The sequence below is a fragment of the Mesoplodon mirus genome (assembly GCF_964341445.2).
Source record: "Mesoplodon mirus genome assembly, chromosome: 5".
NCBI lineage: Eukaryota > Metazoa > Chordata > Mammalia > Artiodactyla > Ziphiidae > Mesoplodon > Mesoplodon mirus.
This window is the reverse complement of record NC_138980.1, coordinates 71,794,384-71,817,726: the sequence shown is the minus strand read 5'-3', so window position 1 is coordinate 71,817,726 and position 23,343 is coordinate 71,794,384. Positions and strand designations below refer to the sequence as shown.

Here is a 23,343-nt window from a genome sequence, read left to right as displayed (position 1 = left end):
TTAGTTGTATTTCTATACACTAATATGAACAATCTGAAAAGGAAATTAAGAAAATTCCATTTATAATAGCATTCAAAATAATAAAATACCTAAAAATAAATTTAGCCAAGGAGATGAGAGATGTGTATACTGAAAATTATACAACTTTGCTGAAAGAAATTAAATAAGACCTAAATAAATGGAAAGACATCCTATATTCATGGATTACAAAACTTGTTAAGAGGACTATCCAAAGTGATCTACAAATTCAATTAAATCCCTATCAAAATTTCAACAGCCTTTACAAAAAAGAAATTGAAAAGCACATCCTTAAATTCATATGAATGTGAATAGCCAAGACAACATTGAAAATGAAGAACAAAGTTGGAGGACTTGCACTTTCTGACTTCAAAACTTACTACAAAGATACAATAATGAAAAGAGTGTGGTACTCACATAAGGACAGACATAGACCTATGGAATAGAATTGAGATTCTAGAAATAAATCCAAATATCTATGGCCAATTGACTTTTGACAAGGGTGCCAAGACTTTTCAGGGGGAGAAAAATAATCTTTTCATCAAATGGTGGTAGGACAACTTGATATCCACATGCAAAAGGGTAAAGTTAGACCCCTGCCTCACACCATATATAAAAATTAACTTGGGACTTCCCTGGTGGTGCAGTGGTTAAGAATCTGCCTGCCAATGCAGGGCACACATGTTCAATCCCTGGTCCAGGAAGATCCCACATGCCGTGGAGCAAGTAAGCCCGTGCACCACAACTACAGAGCCTGCTCTCTAGAGCCCACAAGCCACAACTACTGAGCCCACCTGCCACATCTACTGAAGCCTACGGGCCTGGAGCCCGTGCTCCACAACAAGAGAAGCCACTGCAATGAGAAGCCCTCACACTGCAATGAAGAGTAGCCCCTGTTTGCCACAACTAGAGAAAGCCCACGTGCAGCAACGAAGACCCAACGCAGCCACACCCACACAAAAATTAACTGAAAATGGATCAAAATCCAAAATATATAAGCTAGAAGAAACTCTTAGAAGAAAACATAGGGGTAAATCTTTATGACCTTGGATTTGGCAATGGATTCTTAGATATGACATTAAAAGCACAGGAAACAAAAGAAAAAATAGATAAATTGGACTTCATCAAAATTAAAAACATTTGTGAATCTAAGGATACAATCAAGAGAGTGAACATATGACCCACAGAATAGGAGAAAATATTTGCAAATTATATATCTGGTAAGGGATTAATATCTAGAACATATAAAGAATTTCCACAACTCAACAGCAACAACAAGAAAAACCCAATTCCAAAACAGGCAAAGGGCTTCCCTGGTGGCGCAGTGGTTGAGAATCCGCCTGCCAATGCAGGGGACATGGGTTCAGGCCCTGGTCTGGGAAGATCCCACATGCTGCAGAGCAACTAAGCCCGTGTGCCACAACTACTGAGCCTGCGCGTCTGGAGCCTGTGAGCCACAACTACTGAGCCTGCACATCTGGAGCCTGTGCTCCGGAACAAGAGAGGCCGCGATAGTGAGAGGCCTGCGCACCGCGATGATGAGTGGCCCCCACTTGCCGCAAGTAGAGAAAGCCCTCGCACAGAAACGAAGACCCAACGCAGCCAAAAATAAATAAATAAATTAATTAATTTAAAAAAAAAAACAGGCAAAGGACTTGAATAGACATTTCTCCAAAGCAGATATACAAATGACCAGTAAGCGCATGAAAAGATGTTCAACATCACTAGTCATCAAAATGCAAAATGCAAATCAAAACCACAATGAGATACAACTTCACACCCATTAGGACAGCTAGTATAAAAACAAACAAAACCCCTCCCCCTATAAAATGGAAAATAGGGCTTCCCTGGTGGCGCAGTGGTCGAGAGTCCGCCTGCCGATGCAGGGGATGCAGGTTCGTGCCCCGGTCCGGGAAGATCCCACATGTTGCGGAGCGGCTGGGCCCATGAGCCATGGCCGCTGAGCCTGCGCATCCGGAGCCTGTGCTCTGCAACAGGAGAGGCCACAACAGTGAGATGCCCACGTACTGCAAAAAAAAAAAAGAAAAAAAAAAAGGAAAATAACAGGTGTTGATGAGGATGTGGAGAAATTAGAACCCTTGTGCATTGCTGATTGGAATGTGAAATCATGCAGCCACTATAGAAAATATTTTGGTATTTCCTCAAAAAGTTAATCATAGAATTACCATATGATCCAGCAATTCCACTTCCAGGTGTATACCCCCCAAAATCGAAAACAGGGACTCATACAGATAGTTGCACACCAATGTTCATAGCAGCATTATTCTCAATAGCCAAAAGGTGGGAGCAACCCACGTATCCATCAACCAGTGAATGGATAAAGAAGATTTGGTATATTCATAAAATGGAATATTATTCAGCCCTAAAAAGGAATGAAATTGTGATACATGCTACAATGGGGGTGAAGCTTGAAAGCACCATGCTGAGTGATATATAAACCAGACACACAAAGGGCAAAAATTATATGGTTGCACTTATATGAAGTACCTAGAATAGTCAAATTCATACAGAAAGTAGAATAGAGTTTACTATGAGATGGCTAGAGAGGAGAATGGGAATTATTGTTTATTAGATACAGAGTTTTTGTTTAGGATAGTGAAATCATTCTTGGAGTGGATAGTGGGGATAATTGTGTAATAATGTGAATGTACTTAATACTACTGAATTAATTATACACCTAAAAATGCTTTAAAATGATCAATTTCATGGTATGTATATTTTACCACAATCAAAACCAAAAGATAATAAATACTCAAAATGAACCCCCTCCCTACTGAATTCTACACTTTAAAATGATGAATTTTATGGTACATGAATTATATCTCAATTTTAAAAATTATTGAGCTGACCTGTTGGAAAAGAGCAGAATAAAATCCAAAGGGAGAAAAAGGAAAGAAAAGTAAAGGAAAGTAGAAAAAAGGAAATAGGTAAGAGAAAAAATTAATGAAATGGAAAACAAAGATTCAACACAAAGGGATCAACAAAGCCAAAAGTTAGATCGTAGGGCTTCCCTGGTGGCGCAGTGGTTGAGAGTCCGCCTGCCGATGCAGGGGACGCGAGTTCGTGCCCCGGTCTGGGAAGATCCCACATGCCACGGAGCTGCTGGGCCCGTGAGCCATGACCGCTGAGCCTGCGCGTCCGGAGCCTGTGCTCCGCAACGGGAGAGGCCACAACAGTGAGAGGCCCGCGTACCGCAAAAAAAAATATATATATATATAGTGGTAAATGCAATTTCTCTTTTTAATCCCTAACATGATTCAGGGCTTGACTGACAACTTATCATGATTGTCTCATCAAGAAAGTTATTTTATAATTATTTTCTACGACCTAACTTTTTTTTTTTTTTTTTTTTTTTTGCGGTACACGGGCCTCTCACTGTTGTGGCCTCTCCCATTGCAGAGCACAGGCTCCGGACACGCAGGCTCAGCGGCCATGGCTCACAGGCCCAGCCGCTCTGCGGCATGTGGGATCTTCCCGGACCGGGGCACGAACCCGCGTCCCCTGCATCGGCAGGTGGACTGTCAACCGCTACGCCACCAGGGAAGCCCTTGTGTGATTTCTAAGGAGGAAAAAAATCTATAAAGGTCATTAAAGAAGACAAAGAAATGGAAGGGTATATCAGATCATGCATAGAAAGACTTAGTTTCTTCAAGGTGCAAGTTTCCCTAATTAAGCTATTATATCAATGAAATTCCAATAAGAAGTCTGGCAGATTTTTTTTATGGGTTGCCAAAAGCTGATGCTAAAATTTAGATAAAAGAATGAAATATAAAAAACCAAGATGGTTTTGAAAGTGAAAAGGGGAGAAGTCTTGACTTACCAGGTAATAAGACTTCCTATAATGCCAGTAATTAAAGCAGGGTGATGATGCGTGGATAGACAGATCAATGGAACAGGATATAGTGCTCAGAAACAGACCTGGCTTGTATGAAAACGTGGCCCCTGTCAGATGGCACTGCAAATGAGTGGTGGAAGATAAATTCTTCATTAAACAGTACATGTGGAGAGAAAAAACACAATTGGATCTCTACCTTCCAGCATACACAGCTAAAGACCTAACTTGAAAAGTGAAACTTAAAAATTTTTAGAAGAAAATATAGATTTATATGATCTCAGAAGGGAAAGGTATCTTAAGGTATGAAATACATAAGCCATGGAGAAAAAGTTTGGTTAATTTGATTCCATTAAAACTTTAAATTTCTATTCATCAAAAGATCATTAAAGAGGTGAAAAGATAAGTCACTGTAGGAGATGCTATTTGAAACACATATAACAGGTAAAGGATTAGGAATCAAAGTATATGATATATTGTCTTCCAAATCAAAAAAAGACAAAACAGTCTAGCAGAAAACTTGGCAACAGATTAGGAACAGGCAATTTACAATTTAAACATATAAAATGATACCCAACTTCATTAATAATTAGAGAAATGACAAAATGAAAAATAAGATACCATTTCATATTCATCAGATTGACAAAAATTAAGAAGTCCAACAGTAGGAAGTTTTGGTAAGAATGTTAAAAAAACAAAAAAAGCATTGTTCAGAAGTAAGTCAGAAAGAGAAAAACAAATATTGTATAATATCGCTTACATATGGAATCTAGAAAAATGGTACAAATGAACTTATTTGCAAAGCAGAAATAGAGACACAGATGTAGAGAACAAACTTATGGATACCAAGGCGGGGGGTGGGTTGGATGAACTGGGAGATCGGGATAGACATATATATATACTACTATGTATAAAATAGATAACTAATGAGAATCTACTGTACAGCACAGGGAACTCTACTAAGTGTTCTGTGGTGACCTAAATGGGAAGGAAATCTAAAAAAGAGGGGATATATGTATACGTATAACTGATTCACTTTGCTGTACAGCAGAAACTAACATAACATTGTGAAACAACTATACTCCAATAGAAATTTAAAAAAGAAGGAGCATCATTGATATTAAAGTAAGTTAGTACAATAGCTTCAGAAAACAGTTTGGCAATATCCAGTGAAGCTGAAGATGCTCATATTCTACAATCAGGTAATTCCACTCCTAGGTGTGTAACAGAGAAAAACGACACATGTGTACAGTAAAGCACGGAGCTCCTAGTTGGTTGGGAGTGTTAAGGGCAGGGGGTTATTTCGATGGAGGTGTTATTTGCAGGTTTCAGAGAGAAATGAAGGGAGTTCAACTACAGCTGGCAATCTGCAGGGTTAGTGGGGCAGTTGTGTCTGCTGCCGCAAGGGGAAGGTGACGTGGGCATCATGGCCATGTAGGCACCCAGCGATTAGACCCAGTACTCTTGTGATGATTTTGGAGTGGTTTCTTCTCTCAACAAGGACAACGGTTGAGGTGATCAGGTAGAGGATGACCACTATGTGGGTTTGGAAGAAATCACTCCAAGGCCAGTTGATAGCCTGCATCTCAGTGTGCAGGTAACACACATAGATGATAAAGAATATAGCAGCAAAGATCATCTCAATCAGCAATCAAGGCAGATCAGAATCACCAGGCACAATAGAATCTTAGCAAACAGGAGAATTCCCGTTTGGGTGCTCCAGAAGTTGGTGCTGGCGGCCCAGCAGCTGGGAGCCCAAGGGGTGCTCAGAATCTGCTGTGGCAGGGGCTGGGGTCCCTAGGGGCACGGAGGATCTGCTCATGGGTTCGAGGATGCTGCACACCCAGCCATCTTGCCCACGATCTGGCTGGGGAGAGGGCCCAGGGGCAAAGGACCTTAAGTCTGCTTTTTAAATGGCCCTTCAACCTGACTCCAACTTTTTGTACTTTTATACTCTTTGCAGTAGTAAAAAATTACAAAGAAGCTAAATATCACTCAGTGGGTAACTGGATAAATAAATTATAGTATTTTCATAAGTGGAATTGCTAAATAGTGGTGAAACACTAAACTAGGTTTACATATATCAACATGGATGAATCTTATAATTTTAAATGAAAAAAAAATCGCCCAAAGAATACTGTAATATATATGCAATTTATGTAGTGTATAAAAAATGCAAAACCACACTATGTACTTTTAGGGATACATATGTGGTAAAAGTATAGAATACACGAGCAAGACATACTCCAGATTTAAAATAGGATTACCTTTGTGGGAAGGGAAGGGGATCTGATCAATGTGAGGCTCTGCCTGTAATGGTAATATTTTATTTCTTAAGCTGGGTGGTAGTATATGGTTGTTCATTATATTATTCTTTACACCTCTTTGTGTATATTAAATGTTTCATTGTAGTTAACAAACATAAAAGTGTATGTAGATGGTTGCCATGTGGAGACCACAAATATAAGTATGCAGGACAAGTAACACCACCAGCTGCCCTAATGTTTTCCAAATGGACAGTTGTGTCTCGAGTTACAATTTCCAGTGACAGCATCTGACATATTTAAAAGGTGGTGTATCTCAAAACCTTTTCTATTTCCCTCTAGAAATGGAAATAGAAACTCTCTCTAGCTCCCCTTCACCCCACCCCAAACTCATCTCATTTAAAGGTAGGCGTTTACCCAGTTGCTCTGTGTGAAGCACTAGAGTCTTCCTTGCCTTCTCTCTACCCTGTGCATCCCTGAGTCCGTCAGCAAGTCCTGCCATCACTGCCCACAAAATACTTCCGGAATCTGTCCTCTTCTCTTCAGCTCCACACTGTCCCCCACTCCAGTACAATCTAACCTCGTCTCTTGCCTGGATGATGATTCTTCTACTATCTAGCACCTCCTCCCTAACTTGCCTCCCAGTTGCTATTCCTGCCAGTTCCCCCACGGTCTCTTTTCCATGGAGATCTCTTAAAAATGTAAATCAGTTCACATCACTCCCTTGCTCAAACTCCTCCAAGGCTGAGGTTAAAGTTCACAGCCCTCACCAGGCCTACAAGGCCCTCCCTACATGGCCCGCCCCTCCAACTGCATCTCCTGCTCTGCTCACCCCTTTCTGTTCTGCCACGCTGGCTTTGCTGTTCCTTTCTCTCCTTAGGGCCCTTGTACTCACCATTGGGGAGTAGTCTCCCAGTTCTATTATGGCTCCATCCCTGGCTTTAGCAAGGCCTCCACTCAGCACCTTTTCTAAAGTAGCTGCCATCCCTGCCCCTCCCCACTCTGGCCAGCCCCTCTCTCCCCTTTGGCTGTTTCACTTTCCTTCCTGTCTGATGTTATGTATGTATTTGTCTAAACATTCATTTCCGTCTCCCCTACTAGACTGTTAGCTTCCTGGGCGTGCTGTGGTGATCTATCCTGCAGACCCTCATTCTCGTAGCCATCGGCGTTGGGCAGATGCTACACCCCAAGAGCTTCTTGGAAGCCAAGAAGCTGGTGTAGCCATCCCAGGCTTCCCAGGCCATCCTTCCTCCCTGGCTGGGGAAGCAAGGGCCTCCTGGACTCATTTCTCTCTGGCCGGAGGCCTGGTCCCTAGCTGTGGGTGTCTACAGGGGAGAGGGGTCACAGCACAAGCTGAGGGCAGCAGCTTGACTGGCTAATACTGAACAGGTGGCAGGGTAAATGCCTGCCCCCTCCCCTGGGCCCTTTGCAGTAATCTGGTGAAGCCACTGGGAGCCCTACTGACACCTCAGAATCACAGTGTTACTGATCAGGGGTGTGAGCCTGTTGTCTGGGGGGACTGGGGGGAGGGGAGTGGGTGGGCAAGCCAGTCTCCCTTCTGTCTTCCTTTCCTAACTTGGGATTTTGACCAGGTTGGGGCGTGATTCCCTGCCACCCAGGAAACCTCACTATTCCCTCCTTGGGCCTAGACCCAGCCTGCTGATCTGGGGTGGGGGGGGTGTCCGTTGAGGGTGGGATAGAGGGAGTTGCAGTGTGTGCCCTGAGGTTGACCCCGGGTTCTTCACATGGTTGTTCTTTTGGGGACTAGAGAAACTGGGGTTAGGCCAAACAGAGGCCTTGGTGCTGGTTGGGGTTGGGGCCTGCAGAGTCTTAGTTACTGATTTCATTTTCAATAAGTTTAGGTTTGTTACCTTGGTTTCCCAATTAAAAAAAATTAACTTCTTAAAAAAAAAAACAAAAAAACGAGACTGTCTCATTGTTTCATTTCCCTGTGCCTGAAACAGTGCTTGCTTGGCATGTGGTAGATGCTTAATCAAAGTTTCCTCAATGAATGAATTCATTGATGATAAGGAAAAACTTAGATGACTCAAAAAGTACCTTTTGGTAAAATCAAAGCCACTGGAGTTGTAGATGAATGAGAATAAGTTGAATAAGATTGTTTCATAAAGTATAAAAGTGGAAAAAAAAGCAGAATGTTCTTCGGAAGCAGATTAACTGATTTTAAGTATGTGTGATAATGGAGTAAATAAAGTAGAAGTGTGAGTAGTTCATCTCCTTTCCCAAAAGTCTGGGTATTCAGGTTGGCCAGAAGGCTCCCGGGACCTTCTCTTTGGAAATCCGGGTTGCCTGACGTGCACCTCCCACCGGGCCTCAATAGTCATTCTGTCCATCGGTCAGTCAGTCATTCCCAAGCTATCTGGGTCAAACCCAGCCCTAAGCTCGGGGCCACAGGGTAGGCAAGACACAGAAAGAGAATGGAATCAGGCACATTGTGTCCACCGTATGCCAGGGACTCTGCCTGGGTTTCTCTGTCTTGTGGCTAACTCAGGAGCACCCGCTCCCACCCTCGCCCTGCCAACACACACACCCGATTGGGTGGCCCAGGCAGGGGGAAGGTCTGCAGCTTGGTCTGACCCTCCTACTCTTACCACCCCTGTAGGTCTCAGAGCTCATCTTTGTGTCCATCTATAGCTCCGAGTTCTGCATGAAGCTCTATGTGGGCCCCATCAACTACTGGAAGGATGGCTACAACCTGCTAGATGTGTTCATTATCATCATCATCTTCATCCCCTACAGTCTCCGCAAGATCAAGGGCAAGCACTACCCCTACCTCAACATCGCTGATGGCGTACAGTCCCTGCGCATTCTCAAGCTTATCGCCTATAGCCGCAACATTCGGGTGAGTGACATGGGATGCCGTGGTTCTGGGAGTGCAGGTGATAGGGCCCGTCTGCCCATCGGCCCCTGATGAAATGATAATTCTGCTACTCTCATGCAGTGACTGAGTCCTCTTGTGTGACAGGTTAATGTTTACCTGTGTCATCTCATTTAATCTTAAAACGATTCTAGGAAAGGTATTAGCTCCATTTTACAGATGAAGAAATTGAGGCCCAAGGTCACTCAGTAGTTAGATGCTGGAGCTGAACTTCGAAAGGTGTGTCTGACTCAAGACCATCTGATCTTTTCCTCTCTCCCATGTTGCAAAGTAACTGATTTTCTTATGGTCCAGACCCTTTGGACTACGTGCCCAGGAGTCTCCAGCTTTTTGGTGGCTTCGGCCACTCACTGCTTTCCCCGAACGATTGAAAAATCTGCTGCTTCTCTTGATGGGTATGGTCTCATGACTTGTTCAGGCAGCTCTGGAAGTGCTGCTCCTGCTGAGAGGGCAGAGGGTGGCCAGTCTTTACTTGACTCAGAGGTTTCAGAACAAACCTCAGAGGTGCCCCAAACATGCCCTCAGGTATTCATCCTGGACATGGTATGTTTGCCCTGGCTCTGGTCAGTACCCATGCTTCTCCAGGGAGGGGCTGGTTTGGACCTATTCGACAAGTTAGGGTGTGTCAGCCTGTTCTGCTGAGAGGTTGCCCCTCGGCCAGTCTGGTTGGCCAGTCTGTCTAGGGCTTAGGTCCGACACTCAGGGAGCCCAAGGGAGCCCCAGGCCTGAGTGGAGAATAGACGCATGTTAAAGAGCTCCCCCTCCTGCAGACCCCATGCATTCAGGTCTTGCTCTCACGTGGTCACATACCCGTGTGTGTCCCCTCCCAGGATGGGAGCATGGTCCCATCCTCCTGCTCCTCTTCACGGCAAGGCTCCTGGAAGGGGTGTCTGTTCTCCCAGTCCCTCTTCCTTACCTGTCATTTGTGTCCGGGCTTCCTCCCTCCTCTCCCCAGTAACTAGCCCCTCTGAGGTTGCCAGCAGCCTCCTGTCACCGCTTTCTCCTGGTTTCCCTCCAGCCTCTTAGGCATAACTTCTCAGGTGCGCGTTTTCTTTGCCTTGCCCATGAGTGTGGTTTTCTCAGGACCGTGTCCTGAGTTCTCTACTCTTCTCACTCTATATTCTCTTTGGGTGACCTTTTGCACTTGTCAGGGGTCTTCACCTGCCCACGCCACTTTCTTTGAACTTCAGACCTAACTGCTTCCTGGATAGCTCACATAGTCCTCAAACTCAACGTGTCTAAACTGGAAGTCTTCACTCTCCTCCTACCCCCACCCTCCAATCCCAAGACCTGGCTCCTCCTCCTGTATTTTGTCTGTTGGTGATGGGTGCCTCCTGTCAAGTCAACTGCCAAGTCATAAATTTGAGTGTCGGCTTTGAGGTCTCTCTCTCAAAGTCCTATAGCCTGGCCTCCTAGATGGTTCTTGGCTTGTTCACATCTTTTCACTCCAACAGCCATCATTTTTTCTCCATCACCATTCACCTTTCCATGGGTTCCTGCAATGGCTTCCCACACTACTGAGAGCCCTGGAGCAGAAATGCCTCAGCAGCTGGAGGAATCTCTAAAGTGCACCTCGAATCATGGCACCACTCCTTTTACACTTGAGAGTGACTCCCTTTGTTTGTGGGCTAGAGGCAGACCCTATAATGTGTCCTAGAAGTGGGGAAGGGAGTGTCTGAGGTGCTGGGCTATGGAGTCTATGTCAGGGAGGGATGAAAGTAAGGCAGGTGGACAGGAAAGAAGACTGGAGCTCTCTGGGAGGTGAGTGCCAGGTGGTGGGCACCTCGGAGTGAGGGAGTAATCAGACAGTGGGGGCTGTAGCCATTTTTTCAGGTATGGGGCACCAAGGGAGCAGGGGCCTTAAGTGATTCAAGGGTCGCTGGAGATGAGGAAGTCAAGGGACGAAGAGGCCTGGGGGTTGGTGGGTGTCCACAGCGATGCTGAAGGCCCCCAGGATGACAGCAGGGTGGGGTGGAGCCATTCCGAGATGCAACAGGGCGTGGGAAGGTTGGAAGGTTGGCCCTGCCCAGAGGCAGGGGCTTTGCCCATGGCGGCTGGGGCTCCTAGGATAAAGTAGGGGGTGGCCTCCTGAATCAGTTGAGTGGGGGATGAGCAGCCTCCCTCTAGAGGGCTGCTGGGGAGCGATGTCCTCAGGCAAGAGAGGGTTTACAGGGAAGGCCAGGAGAGAGATCACCGTGGAATGAAGGTGCCAGAGACCTGCGGGAGTCATGAGAGGAAGGTGGTGATGGTGGTGGGCTGAGGGAAAGGAGTCCAGGGCTGTGTAGGGAGGAGGAAGCAGAAAGGAGCTCCTCAGGGAGCCTTCCTCAGGGAAGGAGCTACCAGCCTATGGGGATCTGGGTAAACATGCATGGGACTAGATTTCTTTCTTTTTTATATACATCTTTATTAGAGTATAACTGCTTTACAATGTTGTGTTAGTTTCTGCTGTACAACAAAGCGAATCAGCTATATGAATACATATACCCCCATATCCCCTCCCTCTTGAGCCTCCCTCCCACCCTCCCTATCCCACCCCTCTAGGTGGTCACAAAGCACTGAGCTAATTTCCATGTGCTATGCAGCTGCTTCCCACTAGCTATCTATTATACATTTGGTAGTGTATATATGTCCATGCCACTCTCTCACTACATCCCAGCCTCCCTTTCCCCCACTGTGTCCTCAAGTCCGTTCTATACATCTGCATCTTTATTCCTGCCCTGCCACTAGGTTCATCAGTATGATTTTTCTAGATTCCAAATATATGCTTTAGCATATGGTATTTGTTTTACTCTTTTTGAGTTACTTCACTCTGTATGACAGTCTCTAGGTCCATCCACCTCACTACAAATAACTCAATTTCATTCCTTTTTGTGGCTGAGTAATATTCTATTGTATATAGGTGCCACATCTTCTTTATCCACTCATCTGTCGATGGACATTTAGGTTGCTTCTATGTCCTGGCTATTGTAAATAGTGCTGCAATGAACATTGGGGTGCATGTGTCTTTTTGATTTATGGTTTTCTCAGGGTATATGCCCAGTAGTGGGATTGCTGGGTCATATGGTAATTCTATTTTTAGTTTTTAAAGGAGCGTCCATACTGTTCTCCATAGTGGCTGCATCAATTTACATTCCCACCAACAGTGCAGGAGGGTTCCCTTTTCTCCACACCCTCTCCAGCATTTATTGTTCCTAGATTTTTTGATGATGCCATTCTGACCGGTGTGAGGTGATATCTCATTGTAGTTTTGATTTGCATTTCTCTAATGATTAGTGATGTTGAGCATCTTTTCATGTGTTTGTTGGCCACCTGTATGTCTTCTTTGGAGAAATGTCTATTTAGGTCTTCCACCCATTTTTGCATTGGGTTGTTTGTTTTTTTGATATTGAGCTGCATGAGCTGCTTGTATATTTTGGAGATTAATCCTTTGTCAGTTGCTTCATTTCCAAATATTTTCTCCCATTCTGAGGGTTGTCTTTTTGTCTTATTTATGGTTTCCTTTGATGTGCAAAAACTTTTAAGTTTCATTAGGTCCCATTTGTTTATTTTTGTTTTTATTTCCATTACTCTAGGAGGTGGGTCACAAAGGATCTTGCTGTGATTTATGTAATAGAGTGTTCTGCCTATGTTTTCCCCTAAGAGTCTTATAGTGTCTGGCCTTACATTTAGGTCCTTAATTCATTTTGACTTTACTTTTGTGTATGGTGTTAGGAAGTGTTCTAATTTCATTCTTTTACATGTAGCTGTCCAGTTTTCCCGCACCACTTATTGAAGAGGCTGTCTTTTCTTCACTGTATATTCTTGCCTCCTTTGTCAAAGATAAGGTGACCATATGTGCGTGGGTTTATCTCTGGGCTTTCTTTTTTCTTAATACTAACTTTATTTGTTTATTTATTTATGTATTTTTATATCTTTAATGGAGTATAATTACTTTACACTGTTGTGTTAGTTTCTGCTGCACAACAAAGTGAATCACGTATATGTATACATATACCCCCATATCCCCTCCTTCTTGAGCCTCCCTCCCACCCTCCCTATCCCACCCCTCTAGGTCATCACAAAGCACTGAGCTTATCTCCCTGAGCTATGCAACATCTTCCCACTAACCATCCAGTTTACATGTGGTAGTGTATATATGTCAATGCTACTTTCTCACTTCATCCCAGCTTCCCTTTCCCCCGCTCTGTCCTCAAGTCCATTCTCTACATCTGCGTTTTTATTCCTGCCCAGCCACTAGGTTCATCAGTACCATTTTTTAGTTCCATATATGTGCGTTAGCTTACGGTATTTGTTTTTCTCTTTCTGACTTACTTCACTGTGTATGACAGACTCTAGGTCCACCCACCTCAATACAAATAACTCAATTTCATTCCTTTTTATGGCTGAGTAATATTCCATTATATATATGTGCCACATCTTCTTTATCCATTCACTGTCAATGGACATTTAGGTTGCTTCTATGTCCTGGCTATTGTAAATAGTGCTGCAATGAACATTGTGGTACATGTATCTTTCATTTTTATTTATTTTTTAACATCTTTATTGGAGTATAATTGCTTTACAGTGGTGTGTTAGTTTCTGCTGTATAACAAAGTGAATCAGCTATACATATACATATGTCCCCATATCTCCTCCCTCTTATATCTCCCTCCCACCCTCCCTATCCCACCCCTCTAGGTGGTCACAAAGCACCGAGCTGATGTCCCTGTGTTATGTGGCTGCTTCCCACTAGCTATCTATTTTACATTTGGTAGCGTATATATGTCCATGCCACTCCCTCACTTGGTCCCAGCTTACCCTTCCCCGCCCACCATGTCCTCAAGTCCATTCTCTACGTCTGCGTCTTTATTCCTGTCCTGCCCCTAGGTTCATCAGAACCTTTTTTTTTTTTTAGATTCCATATATATGTGTTAGCATATGGTATTTGTTTTTCTCTTTCTGACTTACTTCACTCTGTATGGCAGACTCTAGGTCCATCCACCTCACTACAAATAACTCAATTTCGTTTCTTTTTATGGCTGAGTAATATTCCATTGTATATATGTGCCACATCTTCTTTATCCATTCGTCTGTTGATGGACACTTAGGTTGCTTCCATGTCCTGATTATTGTAAATAGAGCTGCAATGAACATTGTGGCACATGACTGTTTTTGAACTACAGTTTTCTCAGGGTATATACCCCGTGGTGGGATTGCTGGGTTATATGGTAGTTCTATTTTTAGTTTAAAAATTTTTTTTAACTTTATTTATTTATTTTTTATATAGCAGGTTCTTATTAGTTATCTATTTTTTACATATTCGATTATATATGTCAATCCCAATCTCCCAATTCATCCCAACACCACTGCCCCCCCATTTTCCCCCCTTGATGTCCATACACTTGTTCTCTACATCTGTGTCTCTATCTGCCTTGCAAACCGGTTCATCTATACCATTTTTCTAGATTCCACATATATGCATTAATATACAATATTTTTTTTCTCTTTCTGACTTGCTTCACTCTGTATGACAGTCTCTAGGTCCATCCACATCTCTACAAATGACCCAGTTTCGTTCCCTTTTATGGCTGAGTAACATTCCATTGTATATACGTACCACACCTTCTTTATCCATTCATCTGTCGATAGGCATTTAGGTTGCTTCCATGACCTGGCTATTGTAAATAGTGCTGCAGTGAACATTGGGGTGCATGTGAATTTTTGAATTATGGTTTTCTCAGGGTATATGCCCAGTAGTGGGATTGCTGGGTCATATGGTAGTTCTATTTTTATTTTTTTAAGGAACCTCCATACTGTTCTCCATAGTGGCTGTACCAATTTATGTTCCCACCAACAGTGCAATAGCGCTCCCTTTTCTCCACACCCTCTCTAGGATTTGTTGTTTGTAGATCTTCTGATGATGTTTGTTCTGACTGGTGTGAGGTGATACCTCATTGTAGTTTTGATTTGCATTTCTCTAATAATTAGTGATGTTGAGCAGCTTTTCATGTGCCTCTTGGCCATCTGTATGTCTTCTTTGGAGAGATGTCTATTTAGGTCTTCTGCCCACTTTTTGATTGGGTTGTTTGTTTTTTTAATATTGAGCTGCATGAGCTGTTTATATATTTTGGAGATTAATCTTTTGTCTGTTGATTCATTTGCAAATATTTTCTCCCATTCTGAGGGTTGTCTTTTCATCTTGTTTATAGTTGCCTTTGCTGTGCAAAAGCTTTTAAGTTTCATTAGGTCCCATTTGTTTACTTTTGTTTTTATTTCCATTACTCTAGAGGTGGGTCAAAAAAAATCTTGCTGTGATTTATGTCAAAGAGTGTTCTTCCTATGTTTTCCTCTAAGAGTTTTATAACGTCTAGTCTTACATTTAGGTCTTTAATCCATTTTGAGTTTATTTTTGTGCATGGTGTTAGGGAGTGTTCTAACTTCATTCTTTTACATGTAGCTGTCCAGTTTTCCCAGCACCACTTATTGAAGAGACTGTCTTTTCTCCATTGTATATCCTTTCCTCCTTGTCATAGTTTAGTTGACCATAGGTATGTGAGTTTATCTCTTGGCCTTCTATCCTGTTCCATTGATCTATATTTCTGTTTTTGTGCCTTGTTGCCTTGATTACTGTAGCTTTGTAGTATAGTCTGAAAGCAGGGAGTCTGATTTTGCGTCGTTATGTTTTCATTGTCATTTGTTTCTAGGTAGTTTTTGATTTCCTGTTTGATTTCCTGTTTGATCTCTTGGTTATTTAGTAGCATGCTGTTTAACCTCCATGTGTTTGTATTTTTTACAGTTTTTTTCCCTGTAATTGATATCTAGTCTCATAGCGTTGTGGTTGGAAAAGATGCTTGATACAATTTCAATTTTCTTAAATTTACCAAGGCTTGATTTGTGACCCATGGTGTGATCTATCCTGGAGAACGTTCCATGTGCACTTGAGAAGAAAGTGTATTCTACTGTTTCTGGATGGAATGTCCTATAAATATCAATTAAGTCCATCTGATCTAATGTATCATTTAAAGCTTGTGTTTCCTTATTTATTTTCTGTTTAGATGATCTGTCTATTGGTATAAGTGAGGTATTAAAGTCCCCTGCTATTATTGTGTTAGTATTGATTTCCACTTTTATGCCTCTTAGCATTTGCCTTATGTATTGAGGTGCTCCTATGTTGGGTGCATAAAGATTTACAATTGTTATATCTTCTTCTTGGATTGATCCCTCGATCATTATGTAGCATCCTTCCTTGTCTCTTGGAATAATGTTTATTTTAAAGTCTATTTTGTCTGATATGAGTATTGCTACTCCAGCTTTCTTTTGATTTCCATTTGCATGGAATATCTTTTTCCATCCCCTCAATTTCAGTCTATATGTGTCCTTTGGTCTGAAGTGGGTCTTTTGTAGACAGCGTATAAACGAGTCTTGTTTTTGTATCCATTCAGCCAGTCTGTGTCTTTTGGTTGGAGCATTTAATCCATTCACATTTAAGGTAATTATCGATATGTATGTTCCTATTACCATTTTCTTAACTGTTTCGAGTTTGTTTTTGTAGGTCCTTTTCTTCTCTTGTGTTTCCTGCTTAGAGAAGTTCCTTTAGCATTTGTTGTAGAGCTGGTTTGGTGGTGCTGCATTCTCTTAGCTTTTGCTTGTCTGTAAAGGTTTTAATTTCTCCGTTGAATCTGAATGAAGTCCTTGCTGGGTAGAGTAATCTTGGTTGTAGGTTTCTCCCCTTCATCATTTTAAATATATCCTGCCACTCCCTTCTGTCCTGCAGAGTTTCTGCTGAAAAATCAGCTGGTAACCTTATGGGGATTCCCTTGTATATTATCTGTTGCTTTTCCCTTGCTGCTTTTAATATTTTTTCTTTGTATTTAATTTTTGACAGTTTGATTAATATGTGTCTAGGCATGTTTCTCCTTGGGTTTATCCTGTAAGGGACTCTCTGCGCTTCCTGGATTTGATTGACTATTTCCTTTCCCATGTTGCAGAAGTTTTCGACTGTAATCCCTTCAAATATTTTCTTAGACCCTTTCTTTTTCTCTTCTTCTTCTTGGACCCCTATACTTCGAATGTTGGTACATTTAATGTTGTCCCAGAGGTCTCTGAGACTGTCCTCAATTTTTAAAATTCTTTCTTCTTTATTCTGCTCCATGGCAGTTATTTCCACTATTTTATCTTCCAGCTCACTTATCTGTTCTTCTGTCTCAGTTATTCTGCTATTGATTCCTTCTAGAATATTTTTAATTTCAATTACTATGTTGTTCATCACTGTTTGTTTGCTCTTTAGTTTTTCTAGCTCCTTGTTAAATGTTTCTTGTGTTTTCTCCATTCTATTTCCAAGACTTTGGATCATCTTTACTATCATTACTCTGAGTTCTTTTTCAGGTAGACTGCCTGTCTCCTCTTCATTTGTTTGGTTTTATGGGTTTTTACCTTGCTCTTTGTCTGCTGCATATTTCTCTGTCTTCTCATTTTGCTTAACTTACTGTGTTCGGGGTCTCCTTTATGCAGGCTGCAGGATCGTAGTTCCTCTTACTTCTGTTGTCTGCCCCCAGTGGGTGAGGTTGGTCCAGTGGCTTGTGTAGGCTTCCTGGTGGGGGCAACTGGTGCTTGTGTTCTGGTGGGTGGGGCTGTATCTTGCCCCTCTGATGGGCAGTGCTGCATCTGGTGGTGTGTTTTGGGGTGTCTGTGAGCTTAGTATGACCTTAGGCAGCCTGAGTGCTAATGGGTGGGGTTGTGTTCCTGTCTTGCCAGTTGTTTGGCATGAGGCGTCCAGCACTGGAGCTTGCTGGCCCTTGGGTGGAGTCAGGTCTTAGTGTTGGGGTGGAGACCTCTGGGAGAGCTCTCACCAATTAATATTCCATGGGGCTGGGAGTTCTCTGGTGGCCCAACATCCTGGACTCAGCTCTCCCACCTTGGAGGCTCATTTCCCTGGACTAGATTTCTGAACCTTCTAGACTGCAGAATAACGGGGCCTGTCTGGATAGTGCTTGAAGAACGTGGCCAAGACCAGCGGTCAGGAGTCATTCCCACACAGGCTTCCGGAGAGCATGACTTTTTCTGCACGGCTGTTCTCGAAGCTGCTTGGCTTTGACCTTGGGTGGCACTGGGCCTGTGCACTAGCCTGGAAGTGGGAGACCCAACCGGGGCCTGTCCCTCATCCTTCCAAGGTACCTCAGGTTCTTCCACGTGGCCCTGCCCCTCCCCACCCTGAAGACGTCACCTGCAGACTGTGTCCCATTGCAGCATTTTTCATGAGTTCTTACCTCTTCAGTCTTAGCAATCTTGGGAAAGAAGTTCTGTCTCTCTTGCAGTATTGGAGGCAATTTTTTACAGCTCAGTTCTTTTGGAATTAATCCCTAAACACTGACTTTTCTTCCCCCAAGGAGGGAGGGGTGCATCGGGTGTGCATTCACCTCTGCAGGCAGCTGCCAAAGTGGTCCACATACAGGGCAGCCCCAGTGCTCCCGGGTTGTCTCTCTGTTTTTCACTTTACCCCAGACTGTCAAAACTTCACTGTCCTGTGTCCCAGCTCCAGCAGTACCTCCTTTCCTACTGCTAAGTCAATAAATAGTATCTTGGCTTAGAAAGAGGGGCTTTTGTGGTTGACTGTGGTGGCACAAGGCAAGGGGCTGGAGAATGTGTCCCCGCTCTGCCGTTCCATCAGACTGTGACTGTGACCAAGGCATTTTGCTTCTTTGAGCCTGTGATCCTGCATCTTGAAATGGGAACATCTTCCTACCTTGACATGGTATCTGTGACAGTATCAAGGTAGCTGAACACGTATATGCGAGACTCCAGGGCATGGAGAAGGAACGATGAGGCATGGGAGATAAGACAAACACCCATCTCACGGGGGAAGACTGAGGTCACAGGATGGAGACCTGCCTGTGAAATGGGGCCCAGAAAAATTGAGGAGTCCTATTCCTCTCAGCCTTCTTTATTCCCACTCCCAGGGTAGTTCCCATAGTCCTCCTCGGCCTGGAAGAGCATTCAGGGCTGGCGCCCAGCTGAGGAGAGGGAGCAGGACACCTTAGGATGACCACAAAGGCAGGCTGGGGTTCAAGTGGAGTGCTTAGTGGTGCTGATGGGGAGACTGCACGAGACCTGGGGCATCATGGGCGATCCACGCATGGGCAACTGAGCATGGAGGCCAGGCACTGATGAACCACTCTTAGGTTGGTCCAGCCCTCAGTCTGGGCACAGTTCCCATTCATTCACTCATTCATTCATCCAACCATTTCTGGAGCATCTGCCATGTGCCAGGCAAGGCACTGGATTCTGGGGCAGCTGGTGTTGGGACAGGCTGGACCCCTGTCCTCTGAGTCCACCCCAACCTGGCAGCCTGGCCTAGCCCCAGTGCCTGTGCCTTGCAGACACTCCTCACCGCCGTGGGGCAGACAGCCTGCACCGTGGCCTCCCTGCTCGTCCTGCTCTTCGTCCTGATGTACATCTTCGCTGTCCTGGGCTTCTGCCTATTTGGAGTTGCAGAGACGGCTGACCTGAATAACTGGGGGAACCTGGCTCTGGCCTTCTTTACCCTCTTCAGCTTGGCCACGGTACCGTGTTTGGGAGCAGTGGTGGGGCAGGGGACTTGAGAAGGGACTGGCAGCTGGTGTGGGCGTGTGGACATGCTGGGCCTCACTTGGGGCCTTTCCCATGTTCGGGCACTTAGCTGGGCTGGGGAAGCTGGGGGCTGGCCTCCTGGGACTAAGGATAGGCCAGTGCCCTGGCCAGGAGTTCATCACTATCTCTAATCTTGTGACTCCCTAGAGCATTCTTATTTGTCCCACAGGGGTGTAAAACTTTCAAAAAGTTTTCAAAAGACAATTCACTCATATTAAGTTTAATTTAGAAGGGAAACCCATGTCACATAGCCTTTTGGGGAACAGGCTGTCACAAAGCCACCCAGAAGGAGCCTGCAAAGCCCAAGTCTCAAAGTCTAGATTCTGCTGGACTCTGGAAAGATTGGGGTCTTTCCAAAGGAGGGCCTGGCAAAGAGGCATTGCCTTTTGGGGAAGGATGGAAGGCCTTTTGGAGGAGAGCCCTTAGGGCACCTTGATCAGAAGTGCCCCCACCCAGTGGTGCCATGCAGCTCCAGGCCAGCATGTATGCCCTGGAGTCAGAGGATTAGGGGCTGTCGCAGGGCTGATGTAGAAGGAAGCCGGCCTGCTCCTCGGTGGGGCTGGGGCTCCCCACGGTGGGTGAGAGGAGGCCTGCCGCTCTGGGCCTAGGCGCTCAGCATACCCTGCTTTGCCTGAGCAGGTTGATGGCTGGACAGACCTGCAGCAGCAGCTGGATGCCCAGAATTTTATTCTGAGCCGTTCATTCACCATCATCTTCATCTTGCTTGCCTCCTTCGTCTTCCTTAGCATGTTCGTGGGTGTGATGATCATTCACACTGAGGTGAGGTGGTGCTTGTAAGGATGGGGGAGTGGTAAGTGTGGCAGGTGGATGGGCCAAGTCTCAAGGGAGGACACTGAACTATCTCCCTCCCAAAGTGGAGGGGGGGGATGACCAGGTGGGTGCCTCTCTACCCCAGCCTGACTCTTTTCCCTGAACCCCATATTTTCCCTCCCTCATGATGGTGGCCTGCAGGATAGGTGCTTGGAAAGTCACTGCAGCTACAGTTGGCAGCTTGAGATGGGGGCTGGCCTGTGAGGGGATCCTCCTGCTGAGGGGCCTGAGCAGCAGTGGGAGACTAGGGAAGAAGGAAGACGGGAGTGGTGCGCACTGAGAGACCACATCTTACCTCCATCCTCCCACCCTCTAGGACTCTGTCAAAAAGTTTGAGCGGGAGCTGATGCTAGAGAGACGCATGACACTCATGGAAGAGAAGCATGTGATTTTGAAGCGGCAGCAGGAGGAGGTCAGCAAGCTGATGCAGACACAGGTAGGTGGTCTCCACGGGCCGGCGGACAAGCAGAGGGACAGTCAGGGCTGAGGGAATGGTCAGGAAGATGGGCCTTGGGGCCTGCGTGGAGGGCGGGTGGCCTTAGGCATCTGTGGCATTTGGTAAGTCAGCTACTCACCCCCCCGTACTTTTCAGAGTCAGATGTTATTCTCTGCATTTTTGTATTTCTCTGGACCCCTTCAAGTGTTGAGTGTTGTGATTATAATATTTCCCTTCTTCATGGGCAAAACTCCATTGCTGGGCCCTTTGCCTGGAGCACTCTTGTTCTTGAGGGCTCACTGGGTGCCAGGCAGGCTTGGTCCCCGTCCGCTGAGTGGGCGAGGCCACAGAGGCCCTGACAGGCGTTACTAACCTCAGTTTTTCTAAACTGGAACAAGAATGAGCACAGTGGGCTGGAGATTTTCTGTCAAGCATGATACAGCTGTGAGGGGCTGGAGGAGAGTCCTCTCTTTTCGGCCGAAGTGCTCTGAGCTGCCGGGGTGCTCGGCTGGGTCGTGAACAGCATGCTGCCCCTTTCCCCGCCAAGTGGCCGGTGCCTCCCTCCTCAGCCTCCTCTCTGAGGTGGAGACGCCCGCCTGTCTCGGTGTGCCCAAGGTTTGTCCAGAACAGGGTGAAATGCTGAGCCACGCTCAGGCTCCCACCGATTCCTTCCCATGTCACCTGTCCTCACGTCAGGGATGGTGGCTCACCAGGTGACCTCAGTCAGGGGGGTCCAGGCCCAGAAGGGGTTGGGGTGAACTGTGATTGGACTCAGGACTCATCCTGGGGCCAGGGTCAGGCCTCTGCCTGGGCCCCACATGGAGGGTCCCCAGGTCTCTGTGCAGCCCGGTCACTACCTCCTCATCCTTGCTCTCTGTGCTTCCCTCTCTAGAAGAATGTTGACCACAAAAGTTTCACTGAGCTGGTGGAGAAGTTTAAGAAGACCCTGCGGCACACTGACCCCATGGTCTTGGATGATTTTGGCACTAGCCTACCCTTCATTGATGTCTACTTGTCCACTCTGGACAACCAGGATGCTACCATCTACAAGTCAGTCTCAGCCCCGCTGACCCGGCCCCAGGCCCAGGGGGGCAGTGGCTGATGTGCAGGGCGGTGGGGCGAGGCCCTTCCTGGCAGTGCACAGGGGCTGGGCTGCTGTGTGGACGGGCCTGTGGCTGGGGGAGACTCTGCCCACTGGCGTCCCCAGCCCACCCTGACCTGTTTTTAAATACTGGCTCCTCTGACTCTCCAAGACCCTCCTCACCAAGCACTTTTCAGAGGGCCGAGAGAACGCCGCTGGCTGGCAAGTCAGAAGCTGAAGCCCCTGGCTTGGTGCTGTGTGACTCTGGCAAAGTCTTTGTCCCTTTCCTACCCGGCACAGGAGGGGCTGACTATGGAAGCAATGTGTGTGAAGCTCTGAGCTTGGCCTGGCCCAGGGCTGTGCTCAGTGTGAGTTAGCTGGGGTCCTTCTGGCCGTTACTTGCAGGAAGGGGAGGTGCACAATTAGCCTGGTTTCTCAACAAAAGCTGCCTTGAGGGCTTCGCAGACAGGAGGAACTAAAAGGAGGGGATCTAGGAATGCCCAGTGTTGGCCCAGGCATGGACCAGGCAGCGTCTGGGCACCTCCACGGGCTCACCTCGCTCCGAGCCCAGGAGTCTGTTGTCTCCCACCTGACACATGTGGTGAAATGGCTTTACTCCTGGGGCCCCAGGTAGAGTGGCACAGCCAGGCTCCCAGCCCAGCCCTACGTGGCTCTGAAGTCCTTGCTCTTCCCTGACCCCACACCTACCAGGAGTGGCGAACGTGCGGGTGCGAGAGTGCCGTGGGCAGGGCCAGCATGGCATGGAGCCCGCTCGTGAGCTCAGGCCTCCTCTCCTCCTCCATTTCCAGGCTTCAGGAGCTGTACTACGAGATCGTGCACGTGCTGAGCCTGATGCTTGAAGACTTGCCCCAGAAGAAGCAGTCCCAGTCCTTGGAGAAGGTCGAGGAGAAGTAGTGGATGTGGGCACCCAGGCACCGAGGGCCTCGCAGGCTGTGACACCCTGTCCCGCCAACTAAACACAGGTTTTCTGAGTTGGCCTCTTCACGGTTGCTGTGATCATGGCATTTCTCCGCCTTTGGGAACTGGGTCTGAGTAGATGCCCGTGAATTCTGATTCCTCCCTCACATGACACAGCCAGACCTTGGGAGTAGGGAGTGGGGAGAGGGAGGCTCAAGGCCCACCCTGACCAGAAGACACACCTAGGGTCCACACTGGCTCCCTCCTCCTTTGACCCCAGCATCAAGGGCCCACCGGGTTCCTGGGAAAGCCACCTGGGGACCCCGGACCGAGAAGGGCTTCCAGCCGCCCCATAAGAGTGCGTGGCCCCTTTGAGCTGGTGTGGCCCTACTGATCCCGGAAGCTCTGCTGCGCTCACCTTTGTGTGTGTGCCCACGCCTG

General features: G+C 46.1%; 1 protein-coding gene and 1 pseudogene across 2 annotated transcripts in view; one reads left to right on the top strand and one right to left on the bottom strand.

Annotated features, from left to right (window-relative positions):
* The window catches only part of CATSPER3 (cation channel sperm associated 3), a gene marked incomplete at its 5' end in the record, with an annotated part of 34,942 nt that extends 12,022 nt beyond the window's left edge, over positions 1-22,920 (top strand). The window contains 6 exons of the mRNA XM_082624003.1: positions 8,756-8,995; positions 19,387-19,569; positions 20,276-20,416; positions 20,784-20,903; positions 21,796-21,953; positions 22,794-22,920. Of these exons, the coding sequence (XP_082480129.1) occupies positions 8,756-8,995; positions 19,387-19,569; positions 20,276-20,416; positions 20,784-20,903; positions 21,796-21,953; positions 22,794-22,899 (948 nt within the window). The 3' untranslated portion in view covers positions 22,900-22,920. The remainder of the gene's footprint in view (positions 1-8,755; positions 8,996-19,386; positions 19,570-20,275; positions 20,417-20,783; positions 20,904-21,795; positions 21,954-22,793) is intronic.
* Positions 5,163-7,120, bottom strand: LOC309804414 (proteolipid protein 2-like; annotated as a pseudogene). Its single transcript has 2 exons — positions 7,031-7,120; positions 5,163-5,668 (listed from the first exon to the last, which is right to left on the bottom strand). The product of its transcript is annotated as a proteolipid protein 2-like (transcript).
* Positions 22,921-23,343: the final 423 nt, after the last annotated feature.